At 50.6% G+C, this 16,728-nt stretch overlaps 1 protein-coding gene across 10 annotated transcripts in view; it reads right to left on the minus strand.

Annotated features, from left to right (window-relative positions):
• The window catches only part of LOC105859950 (F-actin-monooxygenase MICAL2), a 154,822-nt gene that overhangs the window by 28,234 nt on the left and 109,860 nt on the right, over nt 1-16,728 (minus strand). For 5 of the 10 annotated variants that reach the window (XR_002223646.2, XM_076002169.1, XM_020286576.2 and 2 more), the window contains exons 15-22: nt 16,483-16,589; nt 8,604-8,672; nt 8,110-8,172; nt 5,306-5,455; nt 3,892-4,014; nt 2,429-2,647; nt 2,168-2,269; nt 860-985 (exon numbers count right to left, since the gene is read on the minus strand). Coding sequence is in view for 9 of the 10 variants with exons in the window: in XM_076002169.1 (XP_075858284.1) it covers nt 860-985; nt 2,168-2,269; nt 2,429-2,647; nt 3,892-4,014; nt 5,306-5,455; nt 8,110-8,172; nt 8,604-8,672; nt 16,483-16,589 (959 nt within the window). In the remaining variant the exon portion in view is untranslated. The remainder of the gene's footprint in view (nt 1-859; nt 986-2,167; nt 2,270-2,428; nt 2,648-3,891; nt 4,015-5,305; nt 5,456-8,109; nt 8,173-8,603; nt 8,673-16,482; nt 16,590-16,728) is intronic. The other 5 variants (XM_020286577.2, XM_076002171.1, XM_076002174.1 and 2 more) reach the window with 3 other exon arrangements.

The following is a 16,728-nucleotide window of genomic DNA, read 5'->3' on the forward strand; positions in this document are numbered from 1 at the left end:
TGCATTTCATTATGTGCTTAACCAAAGTTAGCTCTCTGCCTCCCCTTTTCCTCCAAGCCAAGCTCTGCACTACACCCTGGGTATCCTTCTAGAACACAGAGTGGACCCCACATCGGCTTCCTATAGCACAGAGGATAAAGCGAAACTCCTTCACACACACAGAGTGGGCTCACTTTCCCTCTGCACACCCCCACGAATACTTTTATCCCCAAGTTCAAGTTACACCAGACACGTCTTCCCATGCCATGCAGGGCCTGCCCGCCTTGCACACGCGAGCCCCTCTCTACAGCGCCCTTCCCTGCACTCTTCTCCAGCAACATCCCCCCATGTAGCCTTCACCACTCAGCTCCCACGATTGCTCCTCTGTAAACCCCTCCCAGGCTTCTCTCCCTTCTGTTCCTACAGTCTTGCCCTCTCTTCCTCTTATGGAATTAACAAACAGTGTGGCATTAGGTTTACCATGTGAAATTGCCACCTTGTTAGGTCAAAAACAGCCACTTATTGGCAATTTGGTATAGTAAAAATGTTACTTTTTTCTATGCCAATGTGCTGTTTCCCATCTCAATGGTAGTCAAGGAGCTGCACTGCCCTCCTCTTTGCTTTCTCAGAGCCTGGCACGGTGGCTGGCACATAGTGGGCGCCCGATGAATGCTTGCTGAGTGAACGAGCACTGCCTGTTCTGCTACGTTGTGTGCTCTAACAGGGAAACAAAACTGTATCCAGCACTGCTGTGAAGTGTCTTGTAAATTTTCATCCCGGCCAAGCCAGGCTCTAGATGTTCACTGTGCAGGTCAAGCAGAGGGTGAGAACATCTCAGAACGTGCAGGGAGCAGAGAAGCAAATTATTCAGGACAACTACCTTTCTGGCAAGAGAAGCAGAGTCAACAGTCGGCGGCGAAGAAGTAGCAGCTGGATCAGGAGACGGAAGGCAAGAGGGAGAAGACGGAGGATGAGTATGAGACAGGCCTTTAGAGAGTAGTTTATTCTGCACAGAACAGAAACAGAAGAAACCAGGATTATCCTGGGGACACGCAGAGCGATGCCCCCTCAGTGCTGCAGTCCCACGCCAATGCACTTGGGGGGGGGGGGGGAGACACGGAAACCCTGTCTTTGGAGCCAAGCAGGATTAGCTGGCTCCTGGTTACGCTCCATGCTGGTGCAACTATTCCAGCTCCCTCGTCACACCAAAATAGCTCACACAGATGCAATCTGTTCTGCCTGCATCCGCCCCGACAGCAGCACTAATTACTGAAGCCCTCTCCCTGGAGCTTGGAATGAAGCAGCAGCTGCCAGCTTAGGAAAGGAGAACCCGGGGCTGCTCTGCGGCAGATGGCCACAGCAGGGGCCTCTGCAGCCATGGCAGACATGTGCCAGCCTCCTGGCGGCCATGTGGAGCCCCAAACGTGAACTGAGTGGAAAGCCATGTCCGTGACTGCACCCAGCAGCAGAGGACACAGGTCCGGAGGGGACTGAGCGAAAGCAGCAGAGGAGGTAAAGTCTGTAGACAGGCTTGCTGCAAGAGAGGGCGGACTTCACATGAGCACCTGTGGGATCTCATGATCAACCCTCTCATCCCCCCTGTGAACACACTGCTCTTTTTTTCCAGCAAATTTCCAATTCAGTAACTGGCTTGGAGGAGGCTGCACTTCCTATTCTAAGGCAAAGCCATTCTTCATGGCTTGACATTGCCTCTGGGGAGGCAGAGCCCAGATCAACCACGGCATGTGTTTCCCTGACCAGAGGCACAGGGAGAGTCCCCTCCTGTACCCCCAAACATCAACCGGTTTGCTTTTGCCATAAAGGCACTGTGATTCTGGCAACTGACCAGTGTTCCCTCTTTGTGTTGCCCTGTAGAAAGCTCAGAGCCTACTCAGAAGCTATCTAGGGCCTAACAGCATGTGTTTCTCTTTGGTAGCGTTTTCCTTTGACCTGAGCTTAATTTCCTGCCTTGGTTTTTCCTTTGTGATGATCTATCTACTTAATTTGAATCTTCTCATTTGGATCTCTTTTAGATGCCAGCTCAAATTCTTTAGTGGCTTGAAAGATGAATAGCTCCTCGTGCTATAAAAGGAGGAAGAAGTAAATTCAGCTCTGGAGACGGATTCATGGTCCCCTGGTGGGGTGTCCAACATCCAGGTTCCTGGGGGATCTAAAAGCCCGTGTTTACCTGCGGGAAATCCCCTTGTCCAAACATGGAAGCGAGGTGAGCCGCCTTCTCTTTAATGTTCTTTTTGTGAAATTCCCTGTTGGCCAAGTTCTCAGCCCTCTTCTGCAGTCAAGGTGAGAAAGGAGAAAGAAGAGAAAGATAGTGACAGAGGCTTGTCTGGTCCCCACACACAGCAGGATGGCAGACAGGGAGTAGGCAGGAGGGGGGTGCGGAAAGGAAGTCACCCAGGCACGGAGACAGAGCAGAAAGTGAAGCTTTCACCTGCAGAATCTTTTCTTCCACTTGCTGCAGCCGCCGCAGCACTCCGGAAAGGGCCTGTGGGCCCTGGCAGGGAGGAGCCAGGGCAGCGAGATTTTCCGGCTTGCCCAGCTGCAGGTCAGACTTGGCTCTGGCTCTCCAGGGCCTGCTCAGACACTCGCCACCAGCAGACACTTGCTTGAGCTCTCTGAGCACGTGCCCCGTCACAACCACAGGGGGTAACTGGGAGAGAGGGAAAATTGAGCTTCCTTCCGGATGCTGGCCCTTTCAGGGATCCCCCGTAAGGAATCCCCCGTGAGGACCAGAGACAAAGGGCACATCTGATGTGCCCTTACATGAGATTCCAAACTAGCCTCAGGTCTTGACTTTCCGTACCTGCAGCATAATCACCTGGCACCCCTGCAACAATACACAGGCAAGACCCTGAACTAAAACCTTGCAACCCTGTTCTCAATCCTGGCTGTCACTGAAATCGTCTAGGGCACTTTTCAAATAGACCCAAGTCTAGGCCCAACCCTCCCAGACTCTGATCTGATTGTTCTGGACTGGGCATGAGACATTGATATTTTTAAAAAAGCTCCTCGGGGGATGCACAGAGACACAAAATCACTGAATTACATAAACACTCACCTTACTCAACCTCTACCACCCGGAAGCAACACACCATTCCTAGCACTGACCAGATGTCTTCGACATTTGTGGTCCATAATAGTGATTCTGGTCAAGTTCCCAACCCAGAAATGCTAGCTGGAGTGAGCCGCAGTGCGTGGCTGCCAGCTGCCTCTCTGCCCACTGTGCAGGTCCTCAGCCGCTCTGGCGCTGGGAAGGCCTTCCCCACCACCCAGCCTCACCCCTTCGATGGGCAAGCCAAGTGGCCACCTGAGCCCCTTCCAACACCACATTTTCATTGATTTGGAAATCAGACTATTCAAATGATCTAGAAATAAAGCTTATTTATTTATTTATTTTTTGAGATAGAGTCTCACTCTGTTGCCCAGGCTAGAGTGAGTGCCGTGGCGTCAGCCTAGCTCACAGCAACCTCAAACTCCTGGGCTCAAGTGATCCTCCTGCTTCAGCCTCCCGAGTAGCTGGGACTACAGGCATGCGCCATCATGCCCAGCTAATTTTTTCTATATATATATTAGTTGGTAGAAATAGAGCTTAGTGGCACAGGGCATCACACAAAATACCCTATGTGGTCTGGTTTGTTTTTCCCCAGCATCAAGAGCATGGTGGCTGGTCATTCCACACCCCTGGCTGGCTGAGTGACCAGCCAGATGTGTTTCACGATGCTGCAACGTGGTTATTCTTACCTATAAGGGTGGTGACCTCAAGTTGTGTCTGCTTGCCCAGGGAATCTATAACCAGCCCTATCTGGGGTGTGGGGAGCACCACGGACCCCACCCCTCTGGATCACAGTCCACCCTTAGCTTCACTAAAATGGCGTCCAGGGGAAGGAGCCCTACCTGCCTTTTCAGAGCACATGGCGGGCTGGGTGTGGGCGCCTCTGGCTTGGGGCAGCGAGAGTGAGCAGGAGGGTCAGAGGAAGAGCACAGGACAGGCTTACCTATCCCTGAGACACGGCGCTCCTGGGAGGAGAAGGGTGAGTCCAAGAAAGCAGCCACAGGAGACAGGAAGGAAAAGGTGAGTCAGACTGAGCCACTTGGAGGCAGGAGAGAAGAGAAGCGGGAGATGCAGCGTGCGAGCGCGGGGAGGGCACGGGGCTGGGCTCCTGCTAGCCGGGCCCAGCTGGGAAACTCGAGCCCTTGTGAACAGCAAGTCCTACAGTCCCCTGCTCTCAGGCAATGTGTGAATCCCAGGGCGGCCTTGCTCTTGGCAGACGCAGGGCCCTGGGCGGGCAGTGCCGGAGCCCATGCCAGGCCAGCATGGCCAGCCTGGGCCAGGAATGCTCCTGCGCGCCTGATGGAACAGAGCCCCCGTCAACACTTGGGGGTGTGGGGGCCAAGTCTCCAGAAGGGACAGTTGAGAACATTTTGGAGAACAACAAGTCTCAAGGAAACGGCCCCCTTGTAATAAAATCACGTCACTTCCTGGGGAAGGTCGGTTAGTCCAGGAGGGGTGTGGTCTATGTGAAGATCAAGGAGATGTCTATGATCGCTCCAAGCCAATTGACTGAGCGTCTGTCCTACTGAGAGGAGCCTGATTCTGTCACGTGACAGGTCCTCTCCATAGCAAAAGCAAAGACCTTTTCCCGAGCTTCTGTAACATGACAAGAGCATCCCAAAGGAGATTCCCCCCGGAGCAACCGAATGAACCACGAGGCACAGCCCTCCAAGCTGGAGTCAGAAAGAAGCCTGCAGCCTGACCCACAGTTCCGATTCACTTCCTCTGGTCTGGATGGTTCTCACCATGGGCTTAGCCTGTACTCTCCCAGATAGCACCATCTCAGAAGCTCCCTCAGGCTGTACCACCTCAGAATTGGCTGGGAACCAAGTCATGGTGGGGAAGTAAAACTAAATTAGAGCCTGGACTTCCTTAATGCAGAACAGGCACCAGCAAACTCTGGCCCGTGGACCAAATCTGGCCTGCCACCTGTTTCCGTAAATAAAGTTTTATTGGAACACAGGCATGCTCATTTGTTTAGGTATTGTCTATAGCTGCTTTCGTGCTACCATGGCAGAGCGATGTAGTTGTAGCAGTAATGGTGTAATGGTATGGCCTCCAAAGCAAAAAGAATTTGCTATCTGGTGTCTCTAGAAAATTCTGCTGACTCCTGATCTAGAAGACGCTCGAGTCCCATTTTCACCAGGCCTGGCTGGCACACTTGAAATCCGTCACTAGCCCGAACATTCCTGCTGACTTCCCAGCAGCTTCTGACCACCAAGAAGGCAGATCCAGCGAGCACTTGGCGGGACTCACCTGCTTCAGGAGCGAGGGGTTCCGAGAGTTCTCCTCGAACTTGGCCAGCAGCTGGTTTGCCATGGACTTGACTTTGTTCTGATTTCCACCTTCTTTGCTGTTGCTGCACTCTTGATTGGAGCCCAAGCTATGCCTGGAAAAGCTTGAAGGCTGCAAAGGTCAAAACAGCACATTGGTGATTGGATCCTGGAACCCAGACATCAGGGAGGGGGCAAGGACTCAGGACACGGGACTAGTTTGCTGGAGAAGGACTCCCTCCCTGGTCTGCGCAAGCGAGGCACAGGCCGCAGAGCCACCTGCAGAGACGATGTTCACAGGACAGGTGCGTCTTTCCAAAGGATGGGCACGGCCAGGCTTGGGAGCCAGACAGTTAGGGTTTGAATCCTGACTCATTTCCCAGCTCTGTGCACTTAACTTCTCTGAAGTTTCCTCATCGGTAATCTACTTCACATGGGTATTACGAAAACCAAATTTAATAACAAAGTGTCGAGCAAAATGGTTTTCAAAATATATAATGTGGCTGAGAAGCGATGAAGAATGGGGAGATGAAGGAAGCAAGAGGGAGTGTCCCTCAGGCAAGGCACAGGCTCTGGGCTTCTTTCTCCTCTCTACCCTACCCCTAACTTCTGCCAGTCCTGCTCTGTTTTCGCTCTTTTAAAAAACTTTTAATTTAGAAATAATTTTAGATTTACACAAAAGTTGCAAAGATAGCACAGGTTATTCCAGCATACCCCTCACCAGCTGCCCCTGATGTTAATATCTGGAACAATCTGGTACTGTTATCAAATCTAAGAATCTAACATTGGCATGATACTATTAACAAAATTATAGACTTTGTTCAAATTGCACCAGTTTTCCCACTAACATCCTTTGTTCTGTCCCAGGATTCAGTCCAGGATCCCGCACTGCATTCAATCGTCACGTCTCCTTGCTCTCCGTCTTACCGTCTCTTTCATGACCTTGACACTTTTGAAGAGTAGTGGGCAGCTATTTTATAGAAAGTCCCTCCATGGGGGTTGGTCTGATGTTTTCTCATGCTGAGATGGGCTGTGGGTTTGGGGAGGCCACCACAGAGGTGAAGAGCCCTCCTCACTCCACCACATCAGGGCTCGTGATATCAACATGACTTATAAGTGCTGATGTGACATAGACTCTGTTTGCTATTTTGTAAAACAGAGCTCCATATAACATTTCTCTAGCTCATCTGCTAATAATAAAAATTTGAAAATTGCCAGCGTTCGGCAAGAACACCTGTTCCCCTTACCGTGGGATCTGCTCCCAGACCCCCCGAGTGTAAACGGTGTTGCCACGCCACTCGGGCAGTAAGCTTCGCAAGGATGCTGTGGATCTCCCTCACCGGAATACACATTCCCAAGACAACAAAGATGTGTTCACTCAGAAAAGAAATTCATAGGCTGAGGCAAGCTACAGTCAACTGTTTTTTAAAAAGAGCCCTAAGAGTAGCAGGAGTAGCAGCCCCGTGGGAAAGCTTGTGTGCATAGTCGCTCGGAAGTGCTGGACAAACACAAACCCCAGAGGCAGTCCCTACTCCACGGTGAAGTGTAGCTGCACACGTCAGCGCAGGCTTGAGAAAAGGGTGCATGTACTGGGAAGATCACTGTGCAAGACCAAAGTCAGCCAGGACAGGGGGCCAGCACTTTTTAGACATTAACGTGCACGTGAATCAATCTTTCAAAGCAGATCTGATGTCAGCGGGTCTGTGGTGGCTCGAGGGTCTGCGTTTCTAACAGGCTACACAATGTTGCTGGTGCTGCTGCCTCTTGGGCCACGCTTAGAGGAGCAAGAATTTAGGAAGGATTATTGCTTTGCTTAAGCTGACTTTAAGCAAAACAGCTGCCCCAGAAAACGGTCCATGGCAATTTCAGTAGGGGCAGATGCAAACCAGGATTTCTTCCTGCTCCACCTCCTGGGCTGCCAACAACAGAAATGGCACAAACACCCCTCAAATAAACCAAGGAAGAAAGGCGGGAAGACTTGCACCTGAGACCAAGTGTTCCTAAGGCAAGCTTCCTGGGAGCCACTCACAGACACGGAGGGTGAGAGGCAACACCTGCAGCCTGGGAAATGGGGCATGACTCTAGCCTTGTTAGTCAGCCTCTGCTGCCTCCTCTGAACTATCTCCCCATTTGCTGGCTTCTTGCTCACACCACAGCCAGCAGGTGGGGAAGCAACAGTTCTTGAAGGAATCACCCAAAGAAGTTCTAGAAAATGATCAGACAGGGGTGATTTGAACTTATTGGATAGAGTGAGGTTTTGCACATTTTAACATGTGAACAGAACTCCAGGTTTCCTTTATTGATGCTTCCATTTGAGCACCCCAGGAGATGGGGTGAGCAGGCAGCTGCACCCCCACCCCAGGTAGCCCTCGTGATTCTGCTTATTATATTTATTTTTATATTTATGATAAAGTCCACTGTTGTAAGATGGAGCAAGTCAGACATGAACAATGATGTCATACAAATATACAGCGATAAAACCTCCTCAACCATATAAAATAGAAAAAGTCTCTTCTGAGTCCTATAAATCAGGCATCGATGTGTTATATAGATTGCCCCACATGACTCTAAGTCCTCATTTTGACATCAGCCAGCAGGACAGCGAAAGCTGGCATCCTGTACTTCGTTGACAGTATGTATGCCTGTGGAATTAGGATGGCTTTTTTTTGAATGAAGTGTATATCTCAGGTCTCTTTAAAGAGCTGCCTGGGGAAGCAGGAACTGATACTCTTCCTGCTGACTGATTTTTCAGAAGCAGTTAGAGATTAGTGCTCTTGACAAACTAACCTGTAATTTTCTTCTTTCACCAGAAGGTGGCACTTGTGGGCACCAGGACATTTGCCTTAAAGACTAAAAGCACAGAAAACATAAAAGAATACAAACAACAACTGTGAGAGAAGGGGCATTATGGGTGCCTCTTTACTACTTACTATTGCTATTAATAGTGATTATATATTTAATAACAGATGTGACAGATACCATGTCAAGCATGCTAGATCCATCATCTTATTCATGTTTAAAAATGCTGCAGAGATTCGTGACTGCATTTCACAGACACTAACCACACCCTGGGAGGTTACGTTTCTCAAGGTTACGGAGCCAGTAAGTAGTAAAGTGAGGACCAGACCCAGACTACTTTTCCATCAAGCCAAGCTTGGAACCCAGTGGTTCATGAGGGGGGAGAGGAAGAGGGCCAGGGCTGGTGTCAGGGTCAGGCAGCCCTGCAGCCACTGGTTGTCAGGAAATGAGCCTTTGTTTAAAATGACACTGTGCTCACAAACCTCATCCAGGTTATTGAAGCCTTTCCGCCTCCGTTTGTTCATGTCATTCTCTTCGGTTTGGCCATCCACCTGCAATGGCCAAGAAAGCACGGTGAGTTCAGGGTGAGTTCAAGGGCTTCAGCCCCACTAAGATCCCTGAGGCTATAGGGCTGGCCTTGAACTGGCACTACAGATGTACCCTTGCTGCAGACAGCCGCCACTCTGCATGCAATCACCGTAATAAATTACCCTGCACTGTGACAAAAGCTGTCACACAGTTTTGTTCAGGCACAGTGGAGGGAAACTTACCCCACCTAGGGAGCCAAGGGTTCGGTCAGAAGAGGTGGGAATTACATCCCAAAAGTTTGTGATGAAGCATCCCAAAGCAAAAGGAATGCCTGTGACATGGCAGTCTGCACTGCAGTGTGGCCTTGGGCTCAGAGCAGTTGAGTGACTCTGAGGTCACAGCCAGGCTTGCTGGCTCCTGCCACATGCTGCTGCCTTATGGAGACCACCTGGGGCCTCTGTGTACCTCGGGAGCCCCTCTCCTGTGAGGAGGTGACCTGTTTCCCCTCACAGGGATTCTCGGGGCTCAAATGGGCTGTCCAGGGATTTGATGGCAAATTAAGCCTGCAAATCAGTCACCATCACAGCTACTAGTAAACAATATTTTAATTTCAAATAAGCATTAGATGTCACCTGGTGACTAGAGTGACCATACAACCCAGTCAAGGTGGAGCTGTCGCTATGGGCTGGGCTGGGGCTGAGCTTAGCACCTTCTCTGCCCCGTGTGTGACCCTATCCGAGACACTGGGCCCCCACCCCCTCCTCTCCACTGCCAGATTCCAGCCTCTGGAGCCTTCTTCTCTAAGGGGCCAGCTCCCCCAGGACCATGGAGCCATAAGCCGTGCCTCTCCGACTATGTATCCCTTCTGCAGGGACCCTCCTTCCTACACTCTCAGAGGGGCTCTCCATGGCAGGTCCAGAGGAGATCCTGGCTTTCTACCACCGCGGACACAGTGGGAAGGGCTGCTGGCCACCCGCTCACCTCAAACCCAGGCACACAGCCCAGGAGGCCCAAATTACAGGAGGATTCTTTCCCCTCCCGGTCATTCCGGAAAGGACGACTATGGGAACCCCAGCATGTAGTCCACCGCACACCTTGCCTCCAGCAGAGAGCACCTGCGCCCCTGGCTCTCGCCCTCCCCGTTGCCCTGCCCCCCGCCCCTGTTTACCAGCTTTGTAAAAAGCAAGATCAACCACGGTTTAGTCATTGATATTTGTCCAAAATTTGACCCAGGAGGCACAAAACAACAGATCAAAGGGCCCTGCCTTCTCTTCAACATTTTCCTCAGCTTCTAATAAATCAGTATTCTGTGAATGGAAATGATTTTAAGCCAAAGGCTTGGGCAAACACCAAGAGAAACAGATGACCTTATTTGCAACAGTGTTGGGTCTCAGAGGCACAGGCTGTCTGGGGCTCAGCGCCGCGGCCTGTGAACGCTGCGCTGGCCCCAAGACCCGAGCCTGTGAAAGTACAGAACGTCCTACCCAGCGGAGACACTTCCTGCGCAGTAGGAGGGGTTTCTGGGGGGTTTTGTTTGTTTGTTTGTTTGTTCCATCTTAAATGAGGATTTGGCTGTTCCTCCAAAGAGCAGCACACTTCACTCTCTCATTTGCACTCAACAGCCCAGGGTGACACTGTTCAATCCACCGTCCAAGCCAGTATAGATCCAAACCAGCCGTGTTAGCCATGGGCTCCTAAGAGGCGTTCCTGGGGAGGGTGCCCAGCCAGCAGCTCCTAAGGGACTCCAGTCCTTTGGGGGAAATAAAGCAAGTGCATGGGGGCAACCTCAGTCCCTGTGACCCACCCTGATCTATGGGATGGCGAAGCGCAGTCTACATGGAAAGGTTAGCAACATACATGCCCAAATGGCTTTTCCTTTTCCTTATGGATTTATCACTGAAGCACTGATTCTCAACTAAGATCTAGGTTAAAACAAAAAGGATAAGAAAATTCAAACCTAAAGATTTATCTAATTTTTTCTTGCCTGTACATCTATATTTGGAAGCCAAAATTGCCTCAGTACCCCCATCTCCTTGGACCCTATTGTACTCTCCAAACAATGGTAAGTACAAAGAGAAGGAAAATGCTTATCATGCCCAGAAAGAGCAGGAGAATAAACAAATAACTTGCTTTCTTTCCCTATTAATGTTTCCAGCTCTTTCACCCTAAGAATACTTTCTTACCATGATTTCCCAATGATTTGAAAGAGTCTATATATCCAAAGGCATTTATTAAACTAATTGGCTTCCCCATTAAATAAAATCAAAGACATGCATCTGCCAGTCTGATCATTTACTTGATCAGCATGAGATAACCACATTCCCATACTGCTTGAGTTAATGTGATTTTAGCTCAAAGCCAACAAGCTTTATATTTAGTTAGCTGGTGTAGCCTAGCCCTGGAGAAATTTAGATCTGGGTCACAGGAAGAGAGATTGGCCATAGCAGCCTATTGTCTGGTTGAGTTGGGGAGGGGCTCTGATATTTAAAAGACAGCCTGTGATACTAGCCCGGGAGCTCTTTCTTTAAGGAAGCCTGGGTTTGAGTTTCGGTATTAATTGCTTCCCAGCTGTGTGACCTTAGGAAAATCATCAACCTCTCTGAGTTTAGTTTCCTTACCTATAAGAAGGGATCTTGTATTGTCTAGTTCATAAGCTGTTGTGAAGAATAATGAAATCATGGATGTAAAACACTTCTTAAACTATTAAGTGCTGTATAGCAGTCCTCCCTTATCCTTGGGGGATATGTTCCAAGACCAGTGGATGCCTGAAACAGCAGATAGTACTGAACCCTAAACATACATCTACACACTATGTTTTCTGATCTGGTAACTGAGACGGCTACTCCGTGAGTAATGGGTGGGGAGTATATACAGCGTGGATACGCTGGGCAAAGGGATGATTCATGTCTCAAGCAGGACAGAGTGGGATGGGGCGAGATTTCATCACGGTACTCAGAATGGTGCACAATTTAAAAGTATGAATTGTTTATTTCTGACATTTTCCATTTAATGTTTTCGGACTGTGGTAGATCACAGGTCACTGAAACTGTGGGTAAGCGGGGACTACTGAACACGTGTTAGACACTATTAGTGACGTCAGCATTAGTTTAACAGAATCTTAAACATCTGAATTCTAGTTCTAGCTTTGACATTTGCCACCTACATGACTTATGAAAATTTAAGCTCCCCAAGTCCAAGTTTCCTAATCTAAACCTTGGCATGAGAGTATGTCCCCAGCCTTCCTCCAGAGGTGACACGAGGAGCCAGTGAGACACACAGGACAGCCCTCTGCATGCAGGAGAGTGCTGTATGGATTGCGGCTGCAGTCTAGAACCAGTGTGCCATCCAGAGAGTTTACTCATCTCTTCAGAGAGCAAGCAGCTTCACGTAATCAGCATCCCTAAAGGAAGGGAACTGTCACTCACTGAGCCCCTCCCACCGCTCAGACCTGCGCACGTCCCTGCTCCCTTCCCCCTTGCAGTGGTGCTGTGATGTATACATTATTACCCTCATTTTTCAGACAGGCAAAGCAGCTCTCTGAGAGATTGCAACATTTGTCGAATCCCCAGCAGGCCTAAATACATGTTTGTCTCCTCGGCTTCAAATTGCATTCCCAGTCTGTAAATCAGCTCTGATCCCGGGCTGAAGTTGTATGGAGGAAAGGAGAGATTGCAGCTTGGCAGTGACCGGCAGATCACAGGTGCTAGGAGGGGCTGCTCCAGGGCCCTGTGCTTGCCCTGTCTTGGAAGCCAGCACTCTCGGCTCTCTCGAGACACCGTCCCAACTCTGACATGAGAAGTACCAGAGGCCTAGTGGGGAGCTTTGGCGGCTGGGTGGGTGGTTCTGTGAGAGAGGCTGGGGAAGCGGAGAGAAGAACTTCGTAAGTTCCACTAGGTCGTCAGCTCCCTGGGCAGGTCCTTGCTTGTCTTGCTTACTGCTCAATCCCCAGGACCAAGAAGAAAAGTCAGTGCAAAATAATGGCCAATAAACAGTTGAATGAATGGACGGACAGAAGAGGCACTTTCTTACATAATGCCCCTGGCTCAGGTAAAGAACCCACAAAGGGGATTCTCTTTGCTGCTTGCTGCACAGAAAGCCAATTTCTGAGACAGCTAGGAAACGTTTTCTTGCTCATGGAACTGGTTACAGCTCGTTGGAAAGTGTTGATGCAGGAGGGTCAAGGAGAGGAGGGCTGGGGAGGGGACCCGGGCCACTGAGACCAGGGGAGCCATGCTCTGTGAGCTCCACTCCACCAGGACCCATGCTGGAGGAGGAGGACCCGGCTAAACAGGATAAATCCTGGGGCCACCTGCCTGGCTTCTGGGACGGGCTTTCCAGGAACGAGTGACAACTTTTGTGTTGTCCCCCAAGGAGTGGGCTCAGAATGGGACAAAATCAAGTATCCTGCATATGTATGTAGTATAACGTGTGCAATGACTGCAGTGGCCATAAGTACAGGCATCACCCACGTGTGGCAGGTCTGGGAGAGTACAGAGAGGTATTGTGTGAGAGTGCGTGTGCACACAGGAACCATAGAGGCCGGGGACGTGTGTTCAGGTGTTACCTGCAGGCATGGTGACAAAAACCCTGGAGCCCCAGGAATTGTCCCATGCCTTGAGGATATTAGATGCTGACCAGCATCACAGACAGATCTGCAGAAGCCAACCCAGGGCCTTTTAGGAGGAAAAGCTGATCCCTAAGCTCTTCTCCTTTTCCCAGGCATAGCTGCCCAGTCTTCAGAGCTAATCCACCCAATCACGGTGGGCTGGGAAAGTTACTTTCTCTAAAAGTAAGCAAGATCCTTGATGGAGAAAAAGTCTTTAATTTTGCTTAATTAAAGAAGTTGATAAGTCTTGCTGGGATTTGGATGTTATCAGAAAGATTGGGAGGGGAGAAGAATTTAACTCCAACAGTGAAAACCAGGAGGGAGAGAGATTCTTAAGCCTGGCTCAGCAGAGAACCAATGAACCCTCTTCAGATGAAGAAGCCACATTGGAAACAACGTGTGTGCTGCTCAATCCCTGGAATACGATGTTCCTCTGGAAGTTGGGGAGGAGGTTAGGACAGGGTGGGGAGGAAGGTCAAATACAGATGCACCTATAGGTACAGATATTGTGTGTGTGTGGGGGGGGGTATGGTATGGAATCCTAGAGCATGGCCGACCCTGTGTCTTCATTCCATAACGGCACCTGAGCAAGGGCACTGAGGGTTGTGTGTCTACCTGTGCTGATAGCTCCTTGGTGTAACTGTCGTGGAGCCTCTGTGTACAGGCATGGCTGTGTGTGCGGATTTCAGAGTCTTGTGTGCAAACATCCTCTGTGTCCGTGCAGGACCAGACTGGGATGGACTCTGTGCTCTTTGCTTGTGGGAAATGTCAAGGCCAAAGGGCACTGCAAATAGTTTCCCCAGACCAAAAGAGAATCCCAATACAAGATGCCGACCCACGGAAGGATAGGGCGAAGGTACATTCTAAGTGGCCTGATCTCTGTGCTGCCATCGGGTGGTGGCCAATGTGTGGGGCCTTGCGGTGATGACCAAGGCAGAGTGTGATCCAGTGGCCTTACTAGCCCACCTACTCACTCAGAGGAAATACTTGTTTCGAGGAGAGAAGGACAAGTAATGCCCATGCCAGGCACTTAGCTCAATGACCAAAGCTCTCTCCCTATCCAAAGAGTGAGCGAAGTTCAGACATTAACTTGTCTAAAGTGAGGCTGTGGGAGGGATCAGGGCCTTAACCCCCTCAAAATGGCAGCCAGGGGACACACCCCACAGGAGGCTGGACATGGTTCAAAATGGGCCAGGGTTGGGCCGGGCAGAACCCTCCTACTCCCCAGGCATTTCCTAGCAGGCCTCGGAGGGCCCGGCCGGCCTTGCTCCCGACTTTTGACCCTCCCCACCTCCTGAGCCAGCGCCAGCTGGGCTGTTTCAGTTGGGTCACTCTGTAAACAGAGGTGTGGTGAGTGAAAGGTGGAGACGTCCCTCTGCAGCTCCCTCTGTGGGATGAGTGGCAAGAGAGACAGGCTGAACGGAAAAGGCGGCAAATGTCTGGCGCAGAGAGCTTCCAGAAAGACTGCACTGGCTTGCTTGAGGCAGAGCAGCCCGAAGCAGGGTCCTTGGGCTTCAGAGGAAAAACGGCTGGGCTGGGTGTGGAGGAAGCTGACCACTGGTCTCCAGAAGACAGCGCTGTCGCGCAGTGGGACAGGCTGGGCAGCGTAGTCCTCAGGCAGAGCCTCTAGCTGGGGGCAGCCCGGGAGGCGAGGGGAGCAGCTCATCATTTCGGCCGCTCTGCCGTACACCTTCCTTGCCTGGCCCGGCCTCGCCAGCCCATCCCTTCCAGAGCCAGGGAGGGGCAGAGGCATGAAGTATCCTGCTCCCGGAGTTAGCGAAACAGCCACCGCAGCATTCCGGGGAGCAGGGAGTGCAGGCCCAGTGGAAAAAGTGATCACTGCTCACATAGCCCAGGAAGAAAAAGGAGTCTGGCCGCCCCACCCACCCTGGGCAGAGGGCTGGCAGCACCACGTGGCAGCGGCCAGGGCTGGAGAGACTGTCGGCCCTAAACAGACTCAGAGACTTGCAGGGGCCTCCAGTCACTGCATGTCGGTGGAGATGCCCTGCCGTCCTGGAGCTGGAAGGAGAGCTCTGGGTGGGTACTCACAAGTGCCCTGCCCTGAGCTAGCCCTGTTCCTGCCAGTGGCCTTGCCCTGGCCCCGTTCTCTGTGACCCATCTTCTCTCCTCTGCTCCTATGGACCTCCCAGAACCGCCCATACCAGCCCCAGAACATGGACATTTGCTTCTGCCCTGGCTCATCCACACCCTGCAGCCTTTCCTCAGCCCTTGCCTGGATGGCCCCCTGGTGCATGCTGGCATTGTCCCCTGGGCCACCCTATACACCCACTCTGCTCCCCGGGCTTTCTGACACCCCTCTGCCTCTCGGACTGCCCCTTCCCCCTCTTCTTTCCTGGCTGCTCTGCCCTGCCAGCCCCTCAAATTCTCTTGTTCCCCAACACTCTGGTCCTTGAGTGATTTCCAAAATGTGTACCAAGGCACCTTGTGGCACCATGGTGAACTCACAGAGGAGCCACAGGATATTTTTAATTTTCTAGGAAAATACAATGATGTCTATCAGACACCTTGAAAAATACTCCTATTAAATTATTTGGACTTAACTACTTAATAAATAGAATATTTAGGTATTTCCTTTGTAATTTTTGTGAAAAAAAATTACAGAGACACTAGGGAGCCACAAGCTGAGAAAGTTTGGAAACCTTTTTATTAGGCTCTAAGCTCCTCAAAGCTAAGGTCCATTTATTATTCACTTCCACATATTTGCTTCCCTCATCAAAACCAAACAAAACCATAGCCCTAAAGCCGGCATACAGTAGAGCCCAACAAACATTTGTCCAATGAATGAAGAAGTAAAAATTAATGGGGCGCATGTGTAAACGTAGCACCACCACATGCTTCTGCCACTAAATGATGGCCATCGTGTTCCTGAACTAAACTGCTCAGCAAAGTGAGAAATCATCTCGTTCCCATTCCCCAGGAGGCAGAGCTATTCTGATTCACTTTTTAAAATATTCACCGGCACGTCCTCTCTGCTGCCTACCCTGCCCCTCCTGCCACCACTTCCACGTCAGTGAAACCAGCTTCACGGTGCCAGGGAGAACTTCCAAAAACACTCAGTGACTAAACCGAGTTTTAGGCACATCTTTGGTGGGCGCTTGATCTGTGTAACTCACCAGCATAAAGAGACTGAGAACCTGAAGTGCTCCGTTCCTCAGACCCCGTGCACGTGCAATGAGAAATAAAACAAAAACCAGGCTGAAACTTACCCGTGGAGTCCTTTTCCTTGGAAATGTGAGGTTGAGATAGTTATTAGAAATGGATGATTTCGCCGAGCCAAGGTCAGCATTGTCTCCGTAATTTTTGCGCCAAGAATCTGTTGGGAGACAAAAACACAACCGAGATTTAGATCCTGGGCCCAGGGGCATGCTGTAACCAGGGGGTGTTCTTATAACAAGGTACCTCTAAAATAATTCCCTTGCCCCAAACTAAATATATAAATGGCATACAGATGC

The sequence above is a fragment of the Microcebus murinus genome, chromosome 4 (assembly GCF_040939455.1).
Source record: "Microcebus murinus isolate Inina chromosome 4, M.murinus_Inina_mat1.0, whole genome shotgun sequence".
Classification (NCBI taxonomy): Eukaryota; Metazoa; Chordata; class Mammalia; order Primates; family Cheirogaleidae; genus Microcebus; species Microcebus murinus.